Below are 22,291 nucleotides of genomic sequence, written 5' to 3'. Positions count from 1 at the left end.
CCTATTGACAGACGTGATGGGGTTTCCGTCCGTGATCAATGATACTCATCTCCGGGCCGAATGAGCCGCGGGGCGCCCATCCATCCCCGTCAGCGCCGCGCGGCAGCAGTCGCCCGGGGCCCCGCCCGCCCTCACCTCGGCCCCTGCCCTGCTCCTGCCCGGGGACCTTCCAGGGCCCGGAGCACTGAAGAGGCCGGAACGCTCCGAGGGACCCCGGTCTTGCTGGGCTGTTGAGCCTCGCCAGGCTCCCCATTCTCCGTGCCCCGCTTCGGGAACAAGGTCCCGGAGCCGGGAGCCCCACCCCCGGCCCTGTTCCTCAGCGATGCACCCACCCAGCCTCTCGGGTGCGCGGCCCCCGAGCCCCGCAGCCCGCTCCGCTCCGCACCTGGGCCGGGGGCGTGTCTGGGGCGTGTCGGGGTGAAAGTCACCTTCGGTGCCCCCCGCCGGGCGGGAGGGGGCGCGCGGGGCGCGGCCGGGATTGGAGCGCCGCGGAGCCCCGCCCCCCGGCCCGCCCGCGCGAGTCCGACCCAACTTTCTCCCCCGCCCGCGCCCCGCCCCCAGCGCCGCGCTCCGCGCCTCTCGCCGCTCAGTCCGCGGGCCTCGCCGCCCGCTCCCGCCGCTCCGGCAGCCACCCCGCGGCACGCCCGCCGGGGCCCCTAGTCCCCAGGCCCGGCGCCCGCCCCGCCCGGCCGCCCGGGAAGATGCGGTTGCTCCCGGAATGGCTTCTCTTGCTCTTTGGCCCGTGGCTCCTGAGGAAGGTAAGGGTAGCTGGGAGGTAGCGCGAGAGCGGGGTTCCCGGACGCCAAGGTCCCAGATTGCGAGGGGCTCCGTGCGCCCGCCTCGTCTACAGCGCAGAGCGTCCCAACTTTGCCCGGCTCAGGGTGGGAGAAGGGGGGGACGCGGACAGACAGACTCCCGGTTCGGGATAGGCGCTCTCCCAGCGCAAGTTGGCTGAGGGTCCCGGGTGGGGTGGGGTGGGATGGGGGGTGCCCGGGTGGAGGCCCGACTCGGATCCCGCTCCAGGCGAGGCGGGGGAGGGGACGAAGCCAGACCCACGAGTGTGCCAGACGGAGCGGGAGTGCGAGACAGACAGACGAGCCAGCAGGGTGTCAGCCTTGCCGTCTTTCCGCGCCAACCTCACTCGCCTTCCTCGCTGTCTGTCCTTCCACCCCTCCACCCCCGCCTTCTCATTTCTCTCCTCTGCTCTTGTCACAATGCCAGGTGGGCACTGTGCTCTGAGCAGACTCGGCCCGAACACACGCGCGCACACACGGACCCACACAGATACCGCCGAACTTGGCTACCATCTCCCATCGCATTTCCTGCGGAGACACTGTCTCCCCTGCACAACCTCACAGACACACCCCTCTCGCGCGCCCGGCGGGTAGGGGGTGTGGGCTGTCTGGACAGACTCTCTCCTCCCGTCCTCTCCTCGCTCCATCTCCCCGAGCCTGGCCTGTTTCCCTGAAGCTCCAGGGCGAAGACAGGCTAAAGGGGCCCAGACTTGACCTGCGTCCCTCCAGATTTGGAGGTTTCAATTCGAATACACCGGGTGCTCATGTGTGCTGGTGTGGAGTGTGTGGGTCAGCGTGTGCGCCTGTGTGTGTGCCTGTGTCCTGGGCAGCCAGGCTTGCGTGTCTAGTGCTGGCGTCCAGGGCGTGTGTATGCTGGTGTGGAGTGTGGTGTTGGCTCTGAAGGGGTGAGTGTGAGTCCCTGCTTCACAGTGCAGCCATCTGTGCCCCACTGTGCATCCCACAATGGGGGCCTAGGCCCTGGACCCCTATCTTCTTACACCAGGCCCCTGCCTCTGACTTTCCCGTTTCCTACCCTAAGTGTGACCCACCCAGTCTAGGGGCAGACAGGTAGCTCCCCAAAGCCCTATTCCCTGCATCCCAGCCCTCAGACCCTACAGAGTCTGGAAGGGGTGTAGACCCCCACACACACACACTTAGCCTCCCACCTGCTCATTCAGATCGCCTTCAGCAGCTCCAGCAGGGCGGGGACCCTTAGTGAAGCTGGTGACAGAGCTCCCTGATTCTCTCAAACCAGCCTGGTGACCTTGAGGGGCTGGAAGGTGGGTGGAGAAGCCCCCTCCACAAATACTGTTTCCACTGGCAGGAGCTTCTTGGGGACCTGCTGTCTAGCTCTGCCCTCATAGAGCACTCTGGGAGGGGGTCTCTGCCCCACAACCCACTGGGATGTGAATGCCCCCGGGGGAGAGGTAGTGGGGCTGGATGGTCCTCCCCTGCCCCTCCTTCCTGCTCCTCCCCACTCTCCTCTCCAATCTTCCCATCAAATAAACTCCTCTGTGGACAGATCTGGTTTAATTTCCTTTGCCCCCTGAAGGGGAATGAAACATCTGGTGAAGACTTGAGGGAGAGTGAGCGTGAGGATGTGAGCAATGGGGATCTGAGTGTGTGAGAGCTGCTGCTCTGGGCCTACGTGTTGGAGTCCATGGAGGAGAGGGTGTCTGCCATTTAGCGTGGCTTGTATGCATGTGAGAATCTGTGTTTGCATGTACATACAGACTGTGTTTGCATGTGTATAACTGTGAAGGGGGATGTGTGTAGGATAGTGTGTGTCTGACTACCTCTGTATGCTCATGTGTGGTGTATGGTGTGTGCACATGTGTATGCACACCTCACAGTATCAAGGTGTGACTCTGGTGCATATCTATGTGTTGGGGTGCCTGTGTTGTCTGTATGTGAGTCTCCGAGGCTTGCGTGTGTCTGCGTTCTTGTCATCTTGAGTGCATTTGAGTGTGGGGATGAGAAGGAAATGGCAACCCACTCCAGTACTCTTGCCTGGGAAATCGCACGGACAGAGGAGCCTGGCAGGCTATAGTCCTTGGAGTCACAAAGAGTCTGACACGATTTAGGTTCAAAAACAACAATAATGGGATTGTGAGCCTCAAGATGTGTTCATGTATCCGAATGTGGCTTGTGTGTGTGCGTGCACTCAGGGCTGTCTCAGTGCTAGGGCTGGCACTGGGCTGACATTGAGTAAGAGGCTGGTGGGGGACAGTTTGCAGGGAAACCCTAATTGTCCCATGTTAAGCACCTTGCCTTCTCCCATCTTGCTCATGGGCCCCTCCTGCAGGCACCCTCTCCCTCCTCCCTCCTTGCTTTGGGCTCCTGGTCTCCTATGGGGCCTGCGACTCCTGGCTTCCACTGCCCCTGGGGCTCTGGCCCAGGCCTCCTACAGGATCTTTCCAACACCATCTCTGACTTCTTGCCCTCTCTGTCTCTGTCTTCCCCACCCCTTGCCAAAGCAGCTGCCTACTGGGAGAAGCAGCAGGCGATCAATAGTCACTAATCACTAATCACTAATTACTAATTAGCTTGGGGAGGGCAGGGGCGGGGCCCTATGGGACCTTGAGCTCTAGCCTGCCTCAGGAAAGGATTAAGCTGAATTGAGTCTCTCAGCACTGGCTGGCCCCAGCCCCGCATCTAGCCACCCCCTCCTGACTCCATATCCCCCTCTAACCCCCCAGCTAATCTCTGGCTGGGCCACTTAGGCACGTGCAGCCTGGGCCAGGGCCCAGAGCTTTCGCGGGGATCAGGGGCTGCAGCTGAGCCAGGAGCATAGGCCAGGTGGGGCGCTGATAGCTCCCTTGGGTAAGAGCCCCCGAGTAAGGGAGGGGCACCCAACGGAAAGGAGAAGGTAGACTGTCTTAGGTTTGGGGTGAGGGAGGAGCTGGGGGTCCAGGACTGGGTGGCTGCGGAAGAGGTGAGGTAATTTGGGGACAGAAACAAGGTAAAAAGAAGGGTCACTGGGTTCAGAGACAGTGTCCTTGGGGAGGGGCGGGATAAACGTTGAGAGAGACCCGGTGAGTGGAGGGGGCATCATTGGGGTCAGAGATGAAGTCATGGTGAAGGAGGTGCGGAACTTTGGACCGAGCCCTAGAACTCCACGTGGGCGCGGACGGGGGACACGGTCACGGAGAAAGGGCAGGGTCTGTCGTGGGGGAAGCATCCCAGGGCTCCCGGCTGGCTGGGCGCTGTGGCGAGTCCCAGGGCTTGGGGTGGAAACGAGCTGCGGGCCAGGGATGGGGAGTGGGGAGCGCTTGCCTTGAGCGCTGGAAATTGGCGAGTCTCCCCCTCTCCCTGGCCTACCCCTCCTCCACCTCCACCCCGCCCACTCCCCCTCCGGCTCCGGCTTCGGGAAATTACATCCCAGCTCCGCGGCTCCCACCCCCCCCACCCCCCCACCGCGCCCCGGAGCCCGCGCCTTTATAGGCACATTTATTGCAATAATAAAGTGAGGCGCGGGGCGGGGGGCGGGGGGCGGTCGTTCCCGGGGGGACTGCGCCGGCTCTAGGAAGCAGGGAAATAAAATAAAATAAAATAAAATCAAAATTCAGATAACGGTGAGCCTTGTGCTGCAGGCCAGGAGCAGGCGGGCAGGCGGGGCTGAGGGGGAGGGGGCGCCCGGCCCAAGGGCAGAGCCCGCCCCAGCAGCCATCCCCGCCCCCTCACGCTATAGCTACAGTAGGGTCTGAAAGAAGGTATCTTCACCTGCCGAGACCCCTCTGTGGCCTGATACTGCCGGTCTTCTGCCTTTTTCTCTGGCTTGCCTCCCATACCTGTCCTCAGCCCGTCTCCCCATCCCTGTTTCTTATCTCCTTCCTTGTCTCCCATTTCCCATTACAGCCCCCATTCACATTCCCCATCCCCACCTCCTGGGCCTCTGCATCCTTCAGCATCCCTGTTTCTGCCCAGTAACCATTTCCCACCCCCCCAACCCCCGTTTCTGGTCCCACCCCCATCTTCCAGTCCCCGTCCCACTCTCATTCCTCCCAGTGCCCATCCCTCATCCACCGTCCCTGTCTCCCCCATCCCCATTCCCATTTTAGTTCCCACCTTGTTCTGTTCCCCATCTTAACTGCCTTGGCCCCTATCCCATCTGCATCCCAGTCTCTGCCCAGTGCCTGTCCACCATTTCTGACCTCCTCTTTCCTGTTTCCATGCCTATCCTTGTTCCATCCTTATCTCTGCACCATGTACCTGTGCCTGCTCAGGCCTCAGTCCCAGTCCCCCTTCATCTCTGGCCCAGTCCTCATTGAAGCCTGTCCTGTCCACCCCACCTCTGTCTTCACCCCCATCTCCATCTCTGGTTCCCAGCCAGACCCTGCCTATTTTACCCACCCTGGCTGCGGGGCGCCCCCACCTCTTTCTAGGTGCAAGGCCTCAGTACGCACTTCCCTCTCCTTCCCGGACCCAGGCCTGGAGCACTCTTCCTTCCGCAACTACTGGGTGCAGTCCCCTCCCCCAGTCAGAGTCCTGAGCGGCCACCTGACCCACACAGCAGGAGAAAAGCCACCGAGCAGTCCGGAGGCCTGGGGAGGTGCACCCTGCAATGCGGATGGGGGGCCGCAGCCTGATCCTCCCCCATTCCCGGCAGTCCCATCCCCAAAGAGCGCCCCCCAACCAAGTGGAGTTTGTTTAGCAGAAAAAGGCATCCTCAACTCCCCTCCAATGCGTGGGCTCGCTGCCTGGGGGGCAAAGCACTCCTGGCTCAGCTCCCACCCGGCTAGGGCCCAGAGGCGCCTGGTGAAGCGCACCCCCCCACTCCCTCCTGCCACCACACCTCCGCCCCCCCAAGCCGACAGCCAGGCTAGCCTCTCCCCTTCGCAAATGTCACTGCGCCCAATTAGCTTAATTAAACCAGCTCCGAATTGACCGGGACCCCTCCTCGGACAACACCCTGCTCCCGCTCTCAATTGTAGAGGGGGAGGGACAGCACCGTGGATTCTAGGCAAACAGGGGCTCCCTTATCACTTCGTTTCCCCCTCCCTCCCACCCCCACCCATAGCTGGAGACAGACCACCTGAAGGGTAGAGGGAAAGAACCACAGTTAGACAGACAGACAGACAGACAGAAACAGAAAAGCAGAATCACAGAAGAAAATTAGAGACAGAGACAAAAAGAGACTGAGAGAGCGAGGGAGAGGGAAAAACAGTGAGAGCGAGAGAGGGAGAGGGAGAGCGAGCGTGAGAGCTGGGAAGCCAGAGGGAGGGTTTGATTTTATTTTATTCCATGTTCCCATTTCTCGGCTCGTTTCCTCGCAGACTCTCACCCCTCCCTGACTGAGTTCTCCCCCCAAGGTCGCTTCGGCCGCTCCCCCCAACTCTTCCCTTTTATCTTGGCTGTCTCCAGCAGCGGGTGGGGGGTGTGGGTGCCCAGAGCCCAGGGATTTGCCAGGATCAGAGAAGCGTAGACAGCAATTTGTCTGGGATCAGGGTGGGGGGGACACCTGGAGCCCCTCACCACCCAGCCAAACCTCCTTCCCTCTCCAGCCCCTGCCTGGGAAGAGTGGCTGCACTGAAGCAGTGGACAGGTCCTGGACTGGGTGCTGGATGTCTAGAGCTGTTGGGGTGTGCTGGGGGCGGGGGTGGGCTCAGAGGTATTTGAGGTCATAACAGCAGGTGTAGGGGCTCATGGATGCCCCTGGAAAGAGCTAGTGGTTGGGCCCAGAGGGGTGAGGAGTTTAGGTGTCAGAATTCAAATGACTCCTCCCAGCCATTCTTGGACTTCCACGGGAAGCTTCGGTACACTCCCACTTCCAATGCCCTCACCAGGGCTCAGGCCCTGCCCTCTCTAAGCTCACCTCCTGGAGCCTTGGTCCTTCCTGCTGGAAGGCCCTTGTCCCCTCCTCTGCAGCCCAGGACCCCTTCCCCCCATCCCCTCTCAGGCCCACCCTCTGGGTGTAAGCTGCCAGCTCAAGCTTGTCAGTCTGAGTCAGTCTCTCTTAGCGCCCCCGCCCCCCACACCTGAGCTGGGAGGAGAGATGGACGGGAGGAGGAATGAGGGGGGCGATAAATATGTATGATGAGCGGGTGGCGGCGGCATTAATAACCCAGGATCGCAGAGCTGCCGGAATGGGACCGGGCGGTGGAGATTCTCGTCTAGCAGCTTGACTCTGCTGTTCCTGTCCCCTGTGGACACATGGTGTATGCAAACAGAGGGGGACACCCGTGCTGCCCGGCCTCTTTACCTACTCAAAGCTCGTCCTGTAGGCCAGTGTGGGGATCCCCCCACCCCCCCAGGAACATTTTTATACAATCGACATGTATGCACCCTCCCAGGGGAACACAATGAGACCACACTTGTTATATCATCATGACTACACTGACCCAGCCTTGAGAAAGAGCTTGACACATGGACAGAGGATGAGAGGAGATCACAGAGGGAAAGTGACACCCTCAGTGAATCACACACAGCCACCCTCAGATACATAGCCAACCCAGGCATACGACTACACCAGTCACCGACAGGCAACTACCACAACCTGAAACAGCCTCACTCAGATCCAGACGCATAGACACAACCAAGCTAGGCACACATAACAACCCAGACACCTGTGCAGAGCCACCAGGGACTGATACAACAGGCATTCAGCCACCACAAGCAGGCAGACACACACAACACAGCCTCTTCAGACTGCTACACAGGGCATACAGATACGTATAGACACACATAGCCATCACCAGAGGTTGAGACTTGAGCATGACGCGCGCGCGCGCGCACACACACACACACACACACACAGACTCATCACTCCAGGCAGATAGACAGATACATACAATATAACAGAAATACAATCACCCCAGACTCACACATGGTACTCCCCCAACACACAAACCCACAAGCAGTAAGGGCCACACTGAATGGCCACAGCTAGCACGGTCTGACTGACACACTCTGACACGCACAGCTCCTCTTCTTTCCACTCCCCTCGCTGGAGCAGCATCTCCATATTTCTTCCTCTCCGCGCTCTCACGTATCCTTCACTCGGGGCCACCCCCCCACCCCGCCCCAGATAATTGATGGCCCGGGCCTGGCCCTGCCGCTCCCGCCTCTCGATCCATCTTGTACTCGCCCTGCGCTGTCTCCCAGATCGGCTGCCACCTGAGACACAGAGGCGGGTGGGGGGCAAGCAGGGCAGTCCTCCTCTGTACCCCTCCTAGCCCAGGGGAGGACCACCAGGCGGCCTCCCCAAGAGCAGGAGTGCTGGAGGTGGAGAGAGGTGCCCACTAGTAGCCCCCAAGCCTCAGCTTACAGCAAGCATGCAGACTCTCCACTGCTCTCCTCAGCTCCATTGGTCTCCCATGCTCCACCCCTCAAGGAAGTAGAGGCTGAGGCCTGGGTGGGGGCTCCAGTCTTGGCAAAGATGTGCTGGGAGGTCTCACTCTTTCCTGACGCTGGGCACTGACAGTGGTCATGGCGTCCCTTGCCTGAGTCCAGCTTCTCCATGGTGCATTACTCCCAATCAAGCCAGAGTTCCTAGCTCCAGTCCCTTTCAAGCCCACACTGCTTTGGCTCTTTTAGTTTTCTCAGCCCTCGTCAGAGTTCCGTGACAAGACTAGGATTCTAGTGTCATTTCACAGATGTAGAAACTGAGGTGGAGACCACACACCTTGAAAGAGCCGCAGGCCCATTCCAACGGGCACTCCCTGAACCACTGCTGTGGCAACCCGATTCCATTTGTTCTCCCAGTGGCTGTGGACAGGGACCGGCGTGGCCCTGGAGGGTGGCCCCAGACAACTCCAGCGTCTCTCTTTTCCTCCTTCTTGGTCCCCAGGCCGTCAGTGCTCAGATACCGGAATCCAGGAGGCCGCAGTACCTGGAGCTGCGCCCGGCCACGGCCGGAGGTGGTGCCCCTGGCCATCACTTCCCGGCAGCGGCAGCGCCAAAGTCCTCCAATGGCCTGGGCACCGCGCGTGCCTGGAGCTGGGCCTGGCCGGCTAACCACACAGGGACACTGGCCCGGGCTGGGGCGGCGGGAGCGCCAGCGCAGCGCACGAAGAGAAAGCCGTCCATCAAAGCCGCCCGTGCCAAAAAGATCTTTGGCTGGGGGGACTTTTACTTCCGGGTGCACACTCTGAAGTTCTCGCTGCTGGTGACGGGTAAGATCGTGGACCATGTGAACGGTACCTTCAGCGTCTACTTCCGCCACAACTCGTCCAGCCTGGGCAACCTCAGCGTCAGTATCGTGCCGCCCTCCAAGCGTGTAGAGTTTGGGGGCGTCTGGCTGCCCGGGCCCGTCCCCCACCCGCTGCAGTCTACGCTGGCCCTGGAGGGGGTGCTCCCTGGGCTGGGGCCCCCGCTGGGGATAGCGGCGGCGGGGCCGGGGCTCGGGGGCACCCTCGGCGGTGCGCTGGCGGGTCCGCTCGGGGGCGCGCTGGGAGTGCCTGGGGCCAAAGAGTCACGCGCTTTCAATTGCCACGTGGAGTACGAGAAGACGAACCGCGCGCGCAAGCACCGCCCGTGCCTGTACGACCCGTCGCAGGTGTGCTTCACCGAGCATACGCAGAGCCAGGCCGCCTGGCTGTGTGCCAAGCCCTTCAAAGTCATCTGCATTTTCGTCTCCTTCCTCAGCTTTGACTACAAACTGGTGCAGAAGGTGTGCCCAGACTATAACTTCCAGAGCGAGCACCCCTACTTTGGATAGCCTACTCCGCCCTCGCCCGGGGCCCCGAGCTTCCCGCGAAATCCCGGACTCCCTCAAGCGGAACCCTTGCCCCTACCCCCCAGCTCCTGTGGCCGCGTCCACCCCTTCCACTCTGGGGGTGGAGAGGAACAGCCCTTCAGAGACTCAGCCTGTGTGGATCCCCTTTTCCTTATGGGGAGTGCCCACAAGGCTGGGAGTAGCCCCCCATTGGCTACAGCCTCAAGTGGAGGGCCCAGAAGGCAGCCCCAGAATCGGCGGGGCTTGGAGGCGGTCCCCGCGTTCTCTAGTCCCCACTGAGTCCTCTTCACGCCTGCCTCTGACGCTGGGCTGGATACTCCCTTTGCCCGCAGCTTTAATAACGCCTTGCCTGGCATCCTCATCCCACCCCTTTCTTACTCCCAGGCGCTTGTCTTCCACCCTATACCCACGTAAAGACCATAAAGGCCTATACACCGTGGCCTATTCCCAATTCCTCTGCCTGTCGTATGCCTGTCCCCATTTTCCCCGAACCCCAATAATTAGGGTAGGGGAAGCAAAACTCCTGTGCTTAGGCGATCCACTCCCCTGCCTTCTCCCTCCAGTCCCTGCCAGCCTTGCTCCACCTTCCGGCAGCTTCCTCTCGGTGATTTTTTTTTTTTTTTCCTACGCCAAAACAGACGGGAAAGGGAACAAAATAAAGTGAAATCCAACACGCGTCTGTGTGAGACCTTTAGGCAAGAGGGTGGTGGTGGTGGTGTGCCTTTCTGTCTGGCAGAGACCTGGCCAGGGCCTCCTCCCTCGGCGGCTCATGGGGAAACTGAGGCAAATATTGACGTAGCTGTCACCTTGGAGGTTATCCAAGACGAGATCAGATTCAGACGAGGAGGACGACCCTTGGGGTTGAGCCCTGCAGGAGGTGGGAATTTTCCTCCCAGAGGTGGGCGGGGTGAAGCCGAAAATGGGACGGGGATTAGACCTGAGAGGGGACCACCAGCGGGCTCTCTGGGGGAGGAGGTATAAGGCCCTGAACTGGATGGATGGAGATGGAGGGACCGCGTAGGCGGAGCGCTGACAACCTGCTAAGCTCCGCGGGCTGGCGGGAGGCGGCAGGTGGGGGGGGGAGGGGAAACAGAGTTTGCGGCATCTGGAGTCATCGATCTTCCTTTTCCTTCCTAATTTCGTGGGCGCTGAGTTTGCAGACGGTTGGGGGAGGGAGGGAGAGAGGCCTGAGACGAGGGGGTGGGGGAAGGGACGACTGCGAGTTTGGAGGACTGGGCAACGCCATTCGCACTAGCCGTCTGCAAAGGCAAACAAGGGCCCCTTCAGCCAGCTGTCCACCCTCCCACCCCTGCAGACGCAGCTGCTAATTTTATCCGCCCCCAACCCTGGCCCGGGCGTTAATTGGCTGCGGCTTCATTAGCAGTTCTCAAGCTCAGCAGCCCCCTTCCCCTCGGGGGACCCCTGACAACGAGGCTAGGGAGGAGGTACAGACAAGCTGAGGCACAGAACGACACCTCCTCTGTAGCCTTGCTTTGCTTTGAGTCCTGGGTCAAAGGTAAAACTGGGAGGCAGCAGTGTCCTCCGGAGGATTGCCCGCTGGCTGCACCAGGAAACTGAGTCAGAGGTGAGTCTCACCCAGACACCTTGAGTCTCACTCGAGGAGTGGAAAGTCAGTAAGGGGGAAATAAATACGTGATGGATGGATGGTGGGTGGGTTGATGGATGGATGAACGAACTGAAAGGAAGAGGGAGGTTGGAAGTGGTTCTGGGTCAGAGATTGTAAGAGGGACAGGAACTGGGCTGACTCCGGACACCAAGCCTATTATTGGAAAAAGCTGAAAGCACCTGAGGCTAGAGTGGGAGGGAAGGAGATTAGAGCTAACTAAGGGTGGACTTCTAAGGTCTGAAATGAGAACCAAGTGGGAATAACTGAAATTAGCAAATTAGCTCATCTGGGCCTCAGTTTCCTCAGTTGTGATGCAATAATAAAATAGTTCTGGACACTAAAAGAGACTTTGCAAGTGAACATGCTTTGCGATGGATTATCCTCCCCCTCTGACTCACAAATTGCCTCCACCATGATCCTCTCCTCCTCCTCCTTTCCTTGTTCTTAGGATGTCTGGACACCTGGGAGCAGAGTGAGATGCTCCTGCTGGTAATTGCACTTGTTCACCTCTTGATGTCCTGGTAGTCAGGGATCTATTCTGATATCTCCAGGGCTAAGGCATGCCTAGCCTGGTGAAGGAGTGCAATGTGTTTGCCAAATGAATGAATGATTCAATGAATGTGTAATATTGCTATGTAAGGCAGTGGTTCTCAAAATCACTGCTTATAAAATCACTAAGAAGTTTTGTTGTGTGTCAGTGAGTGGGCAAATGCCCACTCTTTAAGATCCACTCTTTAAGACTTAGAACCTCTGAGGAAACTCTCAACACTCATATATTTATATCACACAGCCAATTCTGATACCCAGGTTTGAGAACCTACTCCTGGAGGGATCAGTGAGTCCCTCCCCTAAAGCACAAGTCTAGATGAAGTCAGGCTATAAGGAAATCCCTTCCAGCTCCAAGAACCTATAGCCCCAGGGTACAAAGAGAGCTCACTGATTGCTGGAGCATCCAGACTGAATTGGTAACAAAATTCAACAGGTTCAGTGAGGAGGGGGCACCTCAGTCAGCTCCCACATGTTCCAGAAAAGGAAGAGATGGCCACAGAGGAGGCAGGTTTGTGAGGATGAGGTGAAGGTGTGATCCATCCAACAGCAAATTTACATACAGTCTCATTAAATCCCCACCACATGTTATTTTATTATTGATTTGCAAGTGGGGAAACTGAGGCTTAAATCAGTAATTCGTTAGTTAGTCCCAGAGTGCGGACTTGAACTCGGGTCTCTCACCCTTCCAATCCAGGGCACTTTCCAGCTTGTACAGGAGTCTGTATTTCCCAGTGAGCCTAATAATACTGGTTTCCCTGGTAGCTCAGCTGGTAAACAATCTGCCTGCAATGCAGGAGACCCCAGTTCGAATCCTGAGTCGGGAAGATCCCCTGGAGAAGGGATAGGCTACCCTGTTCTTGGGATTCCCTGGTGGCTCAGATGGTAAAGAATCTACCTGCAGTGTGGGAGACCTGGGTTCGATCCCAGGATTGGGAAGATCCCCTGGAGGAGGGCATGGCAACCCATTCCAGTACGCTTGCCTGGAGAATCCCCATGAACAGAGGAGCCTGGTGGGCTGCAGTTCAATGGGTCGCAGAGTCCGACACGACAGAGCAACTAAGCACAACACATTCACTCAGTAGGTACCCAGTAAATTGCTGTTGTCTGAACAGATGGAAAAAAAAAAAAGAACACGCTGAAGAGCTTTAGGACAATGAGGAGACAGGACGGCAGTGGATCTCTCACCTTTCAGGCAAGAGCTTCTCCAGTTGGAAAACGAAACTGAAGAGAGAAAAAACTACAATTCCCAAAAGACCCTAAAGGGCCCACCTTACGCATGCGTAGGTCCCGCCCTAATTCCGTGGCTTCCCGGTAGCTCTTTTCGCGCCTGCGCCTTCCGATCGGTCGCATTTCGACTCCTTGCTTTCCCCAGCCGGAGTTGGCAGCAGGATCTCGTGCGACTTTCAATCTCTTGTTGCGATGTTGTCCTTCTCTTTTATTTGGGCGACTCGGGTAAGGATGGGGCTCCAGAGAGTGGGTGACCCGTAGAAAGTAAGTTCTCAACCTATCCCAGTGAGTCCTATTCTAACGATTCACAAACTTGGGCTTCTCTGGGCTTTTAAACGCACGTGGTCAGGGTCCTCGGGGAGGGGAGAGCGGAGGGGAGTGCGGATGTGCAACTAGGGGATCCCTGAGATCCCCGGTGCACGCAGGGTGATTAGGGGCCCTTCTCATTCCGGGAATCAGATGCCCCAGGGCCTTGTGACTGTCCGTTTGACGTGGCATTAGGGAAGAGAACCATACTGAATGTCCCGTGGACCCTGTGCTGGCCAGCCAGCACGGTTCTTGGCCTGGACCCTCGAGCTGAGTCTTTCTTGCCAGATCTGAGCCATGCAAATGATGCAACTGGTCACCCCTGCTTGCATCAGGGGTCCAGCGGCTCTGGGCTGGAAGGAGGTGGAAAGAGTGGGGAGCACAAAGGACAGGATACAGGTTTTGGCCCTCTTCCCCAGAGGCTGCTAAAGGTCTGTGTTCCCACCTCCATTGCTCTGGAAACCACTTGTATAGCTTATTGCCCTAATCTTTGCCAGCTTGGTCGCCACCACGCCCCCCTCCCCCCCGACTACGGTATCACTTTGTTAAGGCTCTTCAGGAAAACCATGTGTTTCTGTGGGACTGCCTGGAGTTCCAGAGACACAGGCTTCTAGAGAACAAACTTTGCCCTGAGGTGTTTGTGTTTTGTTTTTTTTTTTTAAATTTGAAAATCTTTAATTCTTACATGCGTTCCCAAACATGAACCCCCCTCCCACCTGCCCTGAGGTTTTGCAGAGTGTTTTAAGGGCAGAGGTGGAGGGAGATTCTGAGGTGAGCTGAAAGGATCAAATCAGAACCACCCCCTGGATGTTGATCTCAACCTTGGGTCTAGACCTGGTTTTTGAAGATGGAGGTGGGGTTATTGAGAACTGGACGGACTGGCTTTTCACCTAAATGCTGGATTTGGCAGACTGACTTTACACCTGAATGCGGGTATGGAGCCTGAGGATCTGATAAGCATAACTGAGGACTGTTAACTGTCTCTCATCTGGACACTTTTTCTTTGACCCAAGCTTTTCTTTCCCTAGCCTCTGCGGAGATGTGGTCAGCTGGTTGGGATGGCCATACGGTGCCAGCACAGTGAGGCGACTCAGACTGGAGAAGCAAGCAAGGGCTGGTCAGGCCAGGAGAATCTATCAGACAGTGACCCTGAGATGTGGGAGCTGCTGCGGAGAGAGAAGGACAGGCAGTGTCGTGGCCTGGAGCTCATTGCTTCAGAGGTGGGGCCTGGGGAGAGGGGCCAGGGTTTACGCCACAGCTGGAAGTAACAGATCATCTTCCTGCTATTTCTCCAGATCTCCCTTTCAAACTCAGGGCCTTCCTGCTGGGCCTCATCTCCGAATCTTCTGCTGATCTCTGAAGCAAAGGCAGGGGCAGTCTGGGTTATGGGCAGGGGCATTAGGAAGCCCGCCAGAGCCTCCTGGAGCTCCTGTAGTTTAGTCTGGTCCCTCTTCCATCCGAGGAGGAAACAGAAGCAAGCCTGGAAGCACAGGCTGAGTGGACAGGAGGCCTTGGTGGAGACACCTATCACAGCAGCTGGGTTTCTCTTTTTTTTAATATTTATTTATTTGGCTGTGCCGGGTCTTAGTTGCAGCATGCAGGATCTTCCCTGCGGCACATGGGATCCAGTTCCTCAACCAGGGATTGAACCTTGGCCCCTGCATTGAGAGCCCAGAGTCCTAGCCCCTGGACCACCAGGGAAGTCTTAGCAGTTGGGTTTCTGAGGAGGATGCTCTGGCCCTGTCCCTGACCTGGCAAGGAATCCTCAATGCACAGAGCTTTCTATAGAACTTGGCTCCTCCCTGCAGCCTGGGGCTCTGGCAGGAGGGGGCTGTGGGGTCCAGGGAAGAGGGTTCAGTACCTTCTGACACTGCCCCTCCCCCACCCCAGAACTTCTGCAGCAGAGCTGCGCTGGAGGCCCTGGGGTCCTGTCTGAACAACAAGTACTCCGAGGGTTATCCTGGCAAGAGGTGAGGGCTAGGCACCGCGAGGCTGGAGGACAACCTCAGGGATCGCGCTCCCAGTGGGGGACACCCACCTGCACCCTGCCCGTGTGTCTAGAGGATGGTCTTCCCCGTCCTTTGCTGCTGGTCCAGGGGATGGGGGCACCCTTTCTCTGTGCCCTGATCTGCGCCCCTCCCTTTGCAGATACTACGGAGGAGCAGAGGTAGTGGATGAGATAGAGCTGCTGTGTCAGCGCCGGGCCTTGGAGGCCTTTGACCTGGATCCTGCTCAGTGGGGAGTCAATGTCCAACCCTACTCCGGATCCCCAGCCAATCTGGCTGCCTACACAGCCCTTCTGCAGCCTCACGACCGAATCATGGGGCTGGACTTGCCTGATGGGGGCCAGTGAGTGTGGGTGGGGTGGTGGGTGGGCTGCAGGCACTATGGGCATGGGAGAAGAGTAATTTATTGAACACCTACCGTGTTCCATGCAGATGGAACAGAGATTTCCCAGTCCAGGAGTGGTTGAGGAAGATAAGACCCCATAAGTGTTGCTCAGAGCCACAGGGGTAGAACTTGCTAGGAGCAGTGTTCCAGAGACCCCGGCCTTTGGAGTGGGGCAGAAAGCGAGTGGCTGAGTTGGAGAGTTCCTATATTCTGAACCTGCCTCCTTCCTCTCCTCTCCTCTCCTCCCAGTCTCACCCATGGCTACATGACTGATGTCAAGCGGGTCTCAGCTACATCCATCTTCTTCGAGTCTATGCCTTATAAGCTGAACGTGAGTGCTCTGGGGTGTGAGGAGGGAGCTCTGAGGAGCTACTCTGCTTTCTCTTAGAGCTTTAGCTTTTTGTCTGTCTGTCTAGCCCCAAACCGGCCTCATTGACTATGACCAGCTGGCACTCACTGCTCGGCTCTTCAGACCACGACTCATCATAGCTGGTACCAGTGCCTATGCTCGCCTCATTGACTACGCCTGCATGAGAAAAGTTAGTGGTGGGCTGGAATCTCTGCCCTCCCCAAGGGGTGGTGAGGAGACTTGGGACGAGGGACAAGCCTTGGGCAGGCCTGTCTGGGCCCTCCCCAGGCTGAGGCCTATCTCTGTCCTCCTCTGTACCCGCCTAGGTGTGTGACGAGGTCAAGGCACACCTCTTGGCAGACATAGCCCACATCAGTGGCCTGGTGGCTGCCAAGGTGATCCCCTCACCCTTCAAGCATGCAGATATCGTCACCACGACCACTCACAAGACCCTTCGAGGGGCCAGGTCAGGCTTCCCTGAGGTCTTTCCTTGCCTCTCCCTGTCTTCATGCCCCACCCCGGGGCATGGTTGAGGTTGGATGTGAGTTTGTTCCCACCGGAAGCCCTGTCTAGGATACTTCTTCTTTTCTTGCCCTTGGTGGCAGTTCCCCGGCAGGGGGTTTGGGGGTGGAGGTGAGGTCTGCTCCCCTCAAGCCCTGGAGTCCGGCATACTGAACACCACTGGGCTGGACTCTGAGAGCCAGTGGCGGCCAGGCCAGCCAGTTTCCTCTGCTCTCCCCACCCCCATGCTCTTTCTTGTCAGATTAGATTCTGACCGCGTTACCTCCCACACAGGTCAGGACTCATCTTCTACCGGAAGGGGGTACAGGCTGTGGACCCCAAAACTGGCCGAGAGATCCCTTACACATTTGAGGACCGAATCAACTTTGCTGTGTTTCCATCCCTGCAGGGGGGCCCCCACAACCATGCCATTGCTGCAGTGGCTGTGGCCCTAAAGCAGGTTGGGGAGCCTACTCTTGTGGGGTGGGTGGGGGCAGGGCCCGGAGGCTCAGACCCTGCACCTTGCTAGCTGAAATTGGAGCAGATGGAAGGGAGGTGTCAGGCTGGGAGGGCGTGGGGATGGGGTCCCAAGTATGCTGGGGGTGGTGGGGCAGGAGGGGCCGGGCTTAAGGCGACAGTGCTGCCGCCTCTTCTCCAGGCCTGCACCCCCATGTTCCGGGAGTACTCCCTGCAGATTCTGAAGAACGCTCAGGCCATGGCTGATGCCCTGCTGGAGCGAGGCTACTCCCTAGTGTCTGGTGAGCTAGGGGGTGGGGAGGGGGAGGTGCACGCCCCGGTAGCCTCGGAGGCCCAGGACTCACCACTCCCTGCTCACTCTCCCCGCCTCAGGTGGCACTGACAACCACCTAGTGCTGGTGGACCTGCGGCCAAAGGGCCTGGACGGAGCTCGAGCAGAACGGGTGTTGGAACTTGTATCCATCACGGCCAACAAGAACACCTGTCCTGGAGATCGAAGCGCCATCACACCTGGGGGCCTGCGGCTGGGTAAACCTGCGTTCTGGTAGGGGGGCGATGACTGCCAGATGGACTGGGGCTGTGCTAATCCTCTTCTGCCTCTCTTGCAGGGGCCCCAGCCCTGACTTCTCGAGGGTTCCGTGAAGATGACTTCCGGAAAGTTGTAGGCTTTATAGATGAAGGTGTCAACATTGGCTTGGAAGTGAAGAGCAAGACCAGTGAGTGGATAAGACCTCCCCTGCCCCCCAGCCAGTTCACACTGACTATCTCCCCCTCCTCCAGCTGATCTCACTGCCTTCCCCTAAGCTCTGACCACTTTTTTTTCCTCACCTGTGTCTAGCCAAACTCCAGGATTTCAAATCTTTCCTGCTCAAAGACCCAGAAACAAGTCATCAGCTGGCCGACCTTAGGCAACGGGTGGAGCAGTTCGCCAGGGCCTTCCCCATGCCTGGCTTTGATGATCACTGAAGGCACCTAAGAAACGAAGCCTGCGTGCGGACTGACATGTCTCCCTCTTCACCTTCCTGGACAACCTGGGGAGGGGGTGGTAACTGCTCCTCTTCCAGCTTTCTGCTGGCGGAGGGAAGGTACCCCTGACTTAGGGCAAGAACCATGTGTAGTTCCACTTCTCAGAACGTGGAGCTGAGGTTTCTTCTTGTAATACGACTGAGAAGGAGGAGGCTTGGAGCTTTCTGCCCTAACCTCTCCCATTACGTCAGTATTATAGACCCCTGCCCTTTCTTAGGGAGGGGGGAGTTCCTCTCCTGAGCGAGAGGAAGGGGTGGGTAGGCACCCTCCTTTCTGTTTCTATCTAATAAAATACTAACCTGCCCTGAGCTTCTGTTACTGGCGGGGGGGGGGGGGCCCTGGGGGTCCCCTGAGCCAGGTGGTGATTCCTCTCCTTCAATGTGCTCCTCATTTCCCTCTCACCACCACCACAAGGACCCCCAAGGCTGCCTCCTCCTCTCCCTCTGATCAGAAGCGACACCAGACGTGATTAGCAGGCGCAACAAATTCAATTTGTTAAATGAAATTGTATTTTGCCCAAGGCTGCTTCTGTTTGATCCCTGGGGACTGAGGGAAGTAGGGGAGAGGTTGGGGAGGCCCAGGTGTGAGGCGAGGGTGGGGGAGGTTGTCCAGTGGTACCAAAAGCGGGAGGGAAGCGGGGGAAGCAGCGCAGACACCGGAGAAGCAAGCTGCACCTTCCTGAGTGTAGGTGCCTCCAGCTGGCTGTACTGTCAGCGACAAGCCTGGTCGAGCCCAGCGAGCCAGAGTAGCACCGCCCCCAGGCTGGCGCCAGGGATCCTGTAGCCTGGGCTAACGTGGGGCCTGCCACGTCATTTGGCACTCAGGCCCCTGCTTGGTCTTGTCTCTCACGTAGGCCACGCTCAACATGTAGCATGGACCCGCCCTCCAAAGCCAGAGTAATGGGGCAGAGGGTCTGGCATGAGCCTTTTGGGTTAGGCTACTCCCTGCCCTTTAACTGCTCCTCCCCCTCGTGGGACTGAAGCTGAGGGTCAGAGGCGCTTCCGCTGCTGGGATCAAGGGAAGGGGGTGGGGCTGCCTCCCCTCCTCGTGGGAACCCGGCTGTGTAAGCAGAAACTGGACAGGGTGGCTAGCGTGGTGCCTTGGGGTTGAGGGTGGAGAGTGGAAGAAATGAGTAGGCTGGCTGGTGGTGGTTCACGACGACTGGCACTGCAGCCAGGCTTAGAAGTCTGGCCTGTCTTTCTTCAGTTTCTTGTAGTCAGTGGAAACTGCAAGGAACTATGGAGAGAAAGGGGGATTGCACTGAGTGCCCCATTCTTCCCTCTGCTAGGGTGGGAGGTGTCCAGCTGGGATCAAGAGATGAGCGGATGGCGGTGCAACCCGAAGGCCACTGGGAGGTACCTTGTATTGGTCATTGGGGCTGAGGCGGTTCCAGGGCTCCGGGTTGTTCTTTCTGTCCCAGCTGTGGAGATGGAGGTGGTGGGGGGGGGGGCGCCGGTTAGGGTTTCCCCTCTGGGAGCTAGGACTCTGGAGCCTAAGGGGACCCATAATGTCTGTGCCCCCACCCCAGCACCCTCCATCCTCCCGGGGGATGGGGGTGTGTGCATTTCCCAGAGACTGAGAGGGAAGGGGGCACATTAGCGGGTGCTGACAAGTGAGGCAAGAAGGCTGTCAGCATTGTCAGCGTGGAGCCAGGTGATAGACTTGACAACCTGGCCCAAGGACTCCCACCTCTTCTTTGGCGCCACCCTAGGCTAGCCCCGCAGAGCTGGGCGGTGGGAATCAGGCAGAAATCCCGAAATCCCGAGGTACTGGGGTTGCAGTGATGTGACTCGAATTCAGACAACGCCATGGGTGCTCCTGCCTAATGGCAGACCCTCCATTCCTGCCGCCTCTGGCGCGGCTTGAAGTCTCTGCGCTCCCCTGGTCCCAAAGGCGACCCTAGCAGCTCACCCGGCCACACCCCCAGCGCTTGGGCAGCGAGATAGAGGTACCCAAAGGCCGCCAGCGCCTGGCAGACCGGCGTCGTCATGGTAACACGGCCGGGAGCGGTGCTAGTTCCGCAGCCCGAAGCCGGCAGAATCTCCAGCTAGTGAGGGTGGGCCCGAGGGTAGGCGGGGGCCTCCCAGGTCAGGAGCAGGCTCCAGTCCCGAGATGTCACCTGCCTGGGAGTCCCCGCGAGGACCATCATTCCCATCATTCCTGAGAGTCCTGTGGATTCCTGTCCCATCTTGCCCCACCCAGGACCCCTTCCTGCGTCCCAAGCCTGGCCTTTACCAGACGTCGGGGCTGCGCAAGGCAAGTCGCAGCAAGTAGAGCGCAGCGCTGCCCATGCCCAGGCCGATGAAGCCGATCATCGGGATGAGCTGCAGGAAGACAGAAAGAACTTTCTTTCAGGGACAGCCCCCTCCCAATCTCCTTTCACAAGATTTTCTGCTCGGCCAACCCCCACACCACCCCATCCCAGGTCTGGCGCTCCCTCCCTTTGGGGAGAGAGGACCTACAGCCTCCCACCACATTTCCTGCCGTAGTCTCCCTCAACCTATAGCTAACCTGTTTGAGGTGATTTCAAGGGACACGGGGACATATTGCAGGGATGGATTGAGGGCACTGCAGGGAAATACTAGGAGTTTTGGGGAAACTTAGCAATAGGCAGGGTACGGGGAGATTTCGGGGCTGCAAGGGCAGCTAGAGAGTTAGAAGGTAGAATCATGGCTCCTGGGACCAAACTTACCCCGGGATGTCTCTTGATCTGCCGGTAGAAGCGGGCTCCGAGGCTGGTTCCCGCCATAGCGCCTCTCCAGTGTCTGCTCCTCTCCAGCAGCCCCGAGCCCTTGCTCCTCCTGGGGTCCCGCCCCTCTCTGGGGATGGGTCAGCCCAGCCCAGCCTGGCCCAGCCCCGGCAACTTCATCAGACTCACCCCAACCCCCATCTCTCTCCTTATTGCAGTTCCAGGATCGGCCAGGAAGAGAATTGTTGGGGAGCAGGGGGATTTCTGCCCATCCACTCTCCACTCCAAGGGGTCCGACTCTGGCCCAGGAGACATTATCATGCTTTGGGCTGGTCCAAGGGAGAGGCCTCCCAGACTCTAACTGAGAACCCGGCTGAGGACGATCCTGAAATGAGGGGAGGGACTCAACGGGGGACAGGCAGACAGACCTGCAGTAAAGTGCATCTGCAGGGTGTTCACAAGTCGGGCGGAGGAGGTGGAGGGATGGGGGTCAGGGACAAGTGAGGGCCTCTGTAGTGTTTCTCTGACACCCCTATAGAGCCACCCAGGAGCTAGCAGGGCCACCTCCCTCCAAGAACAGTGGGAAGGCAGGGGGTGGGTACAGACAGACCCCAGCCGCTCTAGTCCTGGGTGGCTTCTCCAGCTTGTGTCTCGGCTAGCCCGAAAGAGTGTGGAGGCCAGGGGAGCCGGGCGTTATCTCAAGCCTGGCTCTGCTGCTGCTGCTGCTGCTGCTGCTGCTGCTGCTGCTAAGTTGCTTCAGTCCTGTCCGACTCTGTGCGACCCCACAGACGGCAGCCCCTCAGGCTTCCCCGTCCCTGGGATTCTCCAGGCAAGAACACTGGAGTGGGTTGCCATTGCCTTCTCCGCAAGCCTGGCTCAGGATAGAGTAAATCAGTTGGTTAAATCTAGGGGTTAAGAGACTTCCTTCCCCTACCTACCTCGGGTATACATCCAAGGAGACAACTTCTGCCTCTGACTATGATGGAGAGAAAGAGAACGGAGTGAAGGAAATTGTGGAAGAAAGATAGATGTTGAAAGAGAAGAGAACATAGAGACAGAAGCTAGTGATTGCATCCCACTGGACGATCAACCCGGGTGCATGCTGTGCTAGCGGGTGGGATGCTATGCTCTCTCTGCCCCTGCCTTTGGGGAACTGGGGTCCTAGGGAGCCCTGAAAGAGCTGAGCCTTAACCACTTCTCCCCATTTCACGCTAACCTATCCCCTCCTTCCCCTACTGCTGTCCTGGAAGCCGATTCCTATAGAGAGCTCCCACTTCTCCCCTCCAAAGCTTCGTGGTGCCCAGGCAGGGGCGAGCCGTGCACCCGCTGCTGTGCCTTTCAGATTACAGAGAGGTAGGGGTCCCTTCCTGAGGGCCTCCTGCTTTCCCCTCCCGCGCCTGATACCTCCCCCACCTCCTGCGCTGACAAGCGCGGCTGTAATTAGGCTGCGGGGTCCCGAGCTCTCCGCCTCCCTCCGGCGGATAATGAGATAAAGTGTCAGAGACAGGGCGAGAACAAAGAGACAGAGACTCGGTGCTTACGTGGTGGGGGGGGGGGGGGGCGGGGGCGGGGCGGGGGCGGGGGCGGGGGACTGACGGGACGTCGGAGCCTGGAGCAGCTCAGAGCCTGGCCCTGAGTACCTGCACTTCCTGGGCCGGGTCAGGGGCTGGGGTGTCCT

The 22,291-nt window shown here is 58.5% G+C and overlaps 3 protein-coding genes across 8 annotated transcripts; 2 read left to right on the top strand and 1 right to left on the bottom strand.

Moving 5' to 3' along the window:
- Positions 1-552: 552 nt before the first annotated feature.
- Positions 553-10,144, top strand: NXPH4 (neurexophilin 4). Its single transcript, XM_069580972.1, has 2 exons — positions 553-758; positions 8,584-10,144. Exons 1-2 carry the CDS (start codon positions 702-704, stop codon positions 9,451-9,453), a joined length of 927 nt encoding a protein of 308 aa, XP_069437073.1. The 5' UTR covers positions 553-701; the 3' UTR covers positions 9,454-10,144.
- Positions 10,145-10,828: 684 nt separating this feature from the next.
- Positions 10,829-18,444, top strand: SHMT2 (serine hydroxymethyltransferase 2). 6 transcript variants are annotated; one of them, XM_069580967.1, is made up of 12 exons: positions 10,829-11,056; positions 14,209-14,400; positions 15,071-15,150; positions 15,329-15,529; positions 15,821-15,902; positions 15,988-16,110; positions 16,247-16,386; positions 16,716-16,881; positions 17,080-17,179; positions 17,271-17,426; positions 17,507-17,614; positions 17,737-18,444. In XM_069580967.1, the coding sequence occupies exons 2-12, from the start codon at positions 14,239-14,241 to the stop codon at positions 17,862-17,864; spliced, it is 1,446 nt and encodes a 481-aa protein (XP_069437068.1). In that variant the 5' UTR covers positions 10,829-11,056; positions 14,209-14,238; the 3' UTR covers positions 17,865-18,444. The 6 variants fall into 6 exon arrangements, with proteins under 6 accessions (XP_069437068.1, XP_069437069.1, XP_069437070.1 ...); XM_069580969.1 differs by lacking the exon at positions 10,829-11,056 and adding an exon at positions 12,950-13,099; XM_069580965.1 differs by lacking the exon at positions 10,829-11,056 and adding an exon at positions 12,994-14,113.
- On the bottom strand, positions 18,416-20,998 carry NDUFA4L2 (NDUFA4 mitochondrial complex associated like 2). Its single transcript, XM_069580971.1, has 4 exons — positions 20,617-20,998; positions 20,160-20,248; positions 19,284-19,344; positions 18,416-19,160 (listed from the first exon to the last, which is right to left on the bottom strand). The coding sequence occupies exons 1-4, from the start codon at positions 20,671-20,673 to the stop codon at positions 19,104-19,106; spliced, it is 264 nt and encodes an 87-aa protein (XP_069437072.1). The 5' UTR covers positions 20,674-20,998; the 3' UTR covers positions 18,416-19,103.
- Positions 20,999-22,291: the final 1,293 nt, after the last annotated feature.

The sequence above is a fragment of the Ovis canadensis genome, chromosome 3 (genome assembly GCF_042477335.2).
Source record: "Ovis canadensis isolate MfBH-ARS-UI-01 breed Bighorn chromosome 3, ARS-UI_OviCan_v2, whole genome shotgun sequence".
In the NCBI taxonomy this organism is placed as follows: domain Eukaryota; kingdom Metazoa; phylum Chordata; class Mammalia; order Artiodactyla; family Bovidae; genus Ovis; species Ovis canadensis.
This window is presented reverse-complemented; position numbering and strand designations above follow the sequence as displayed.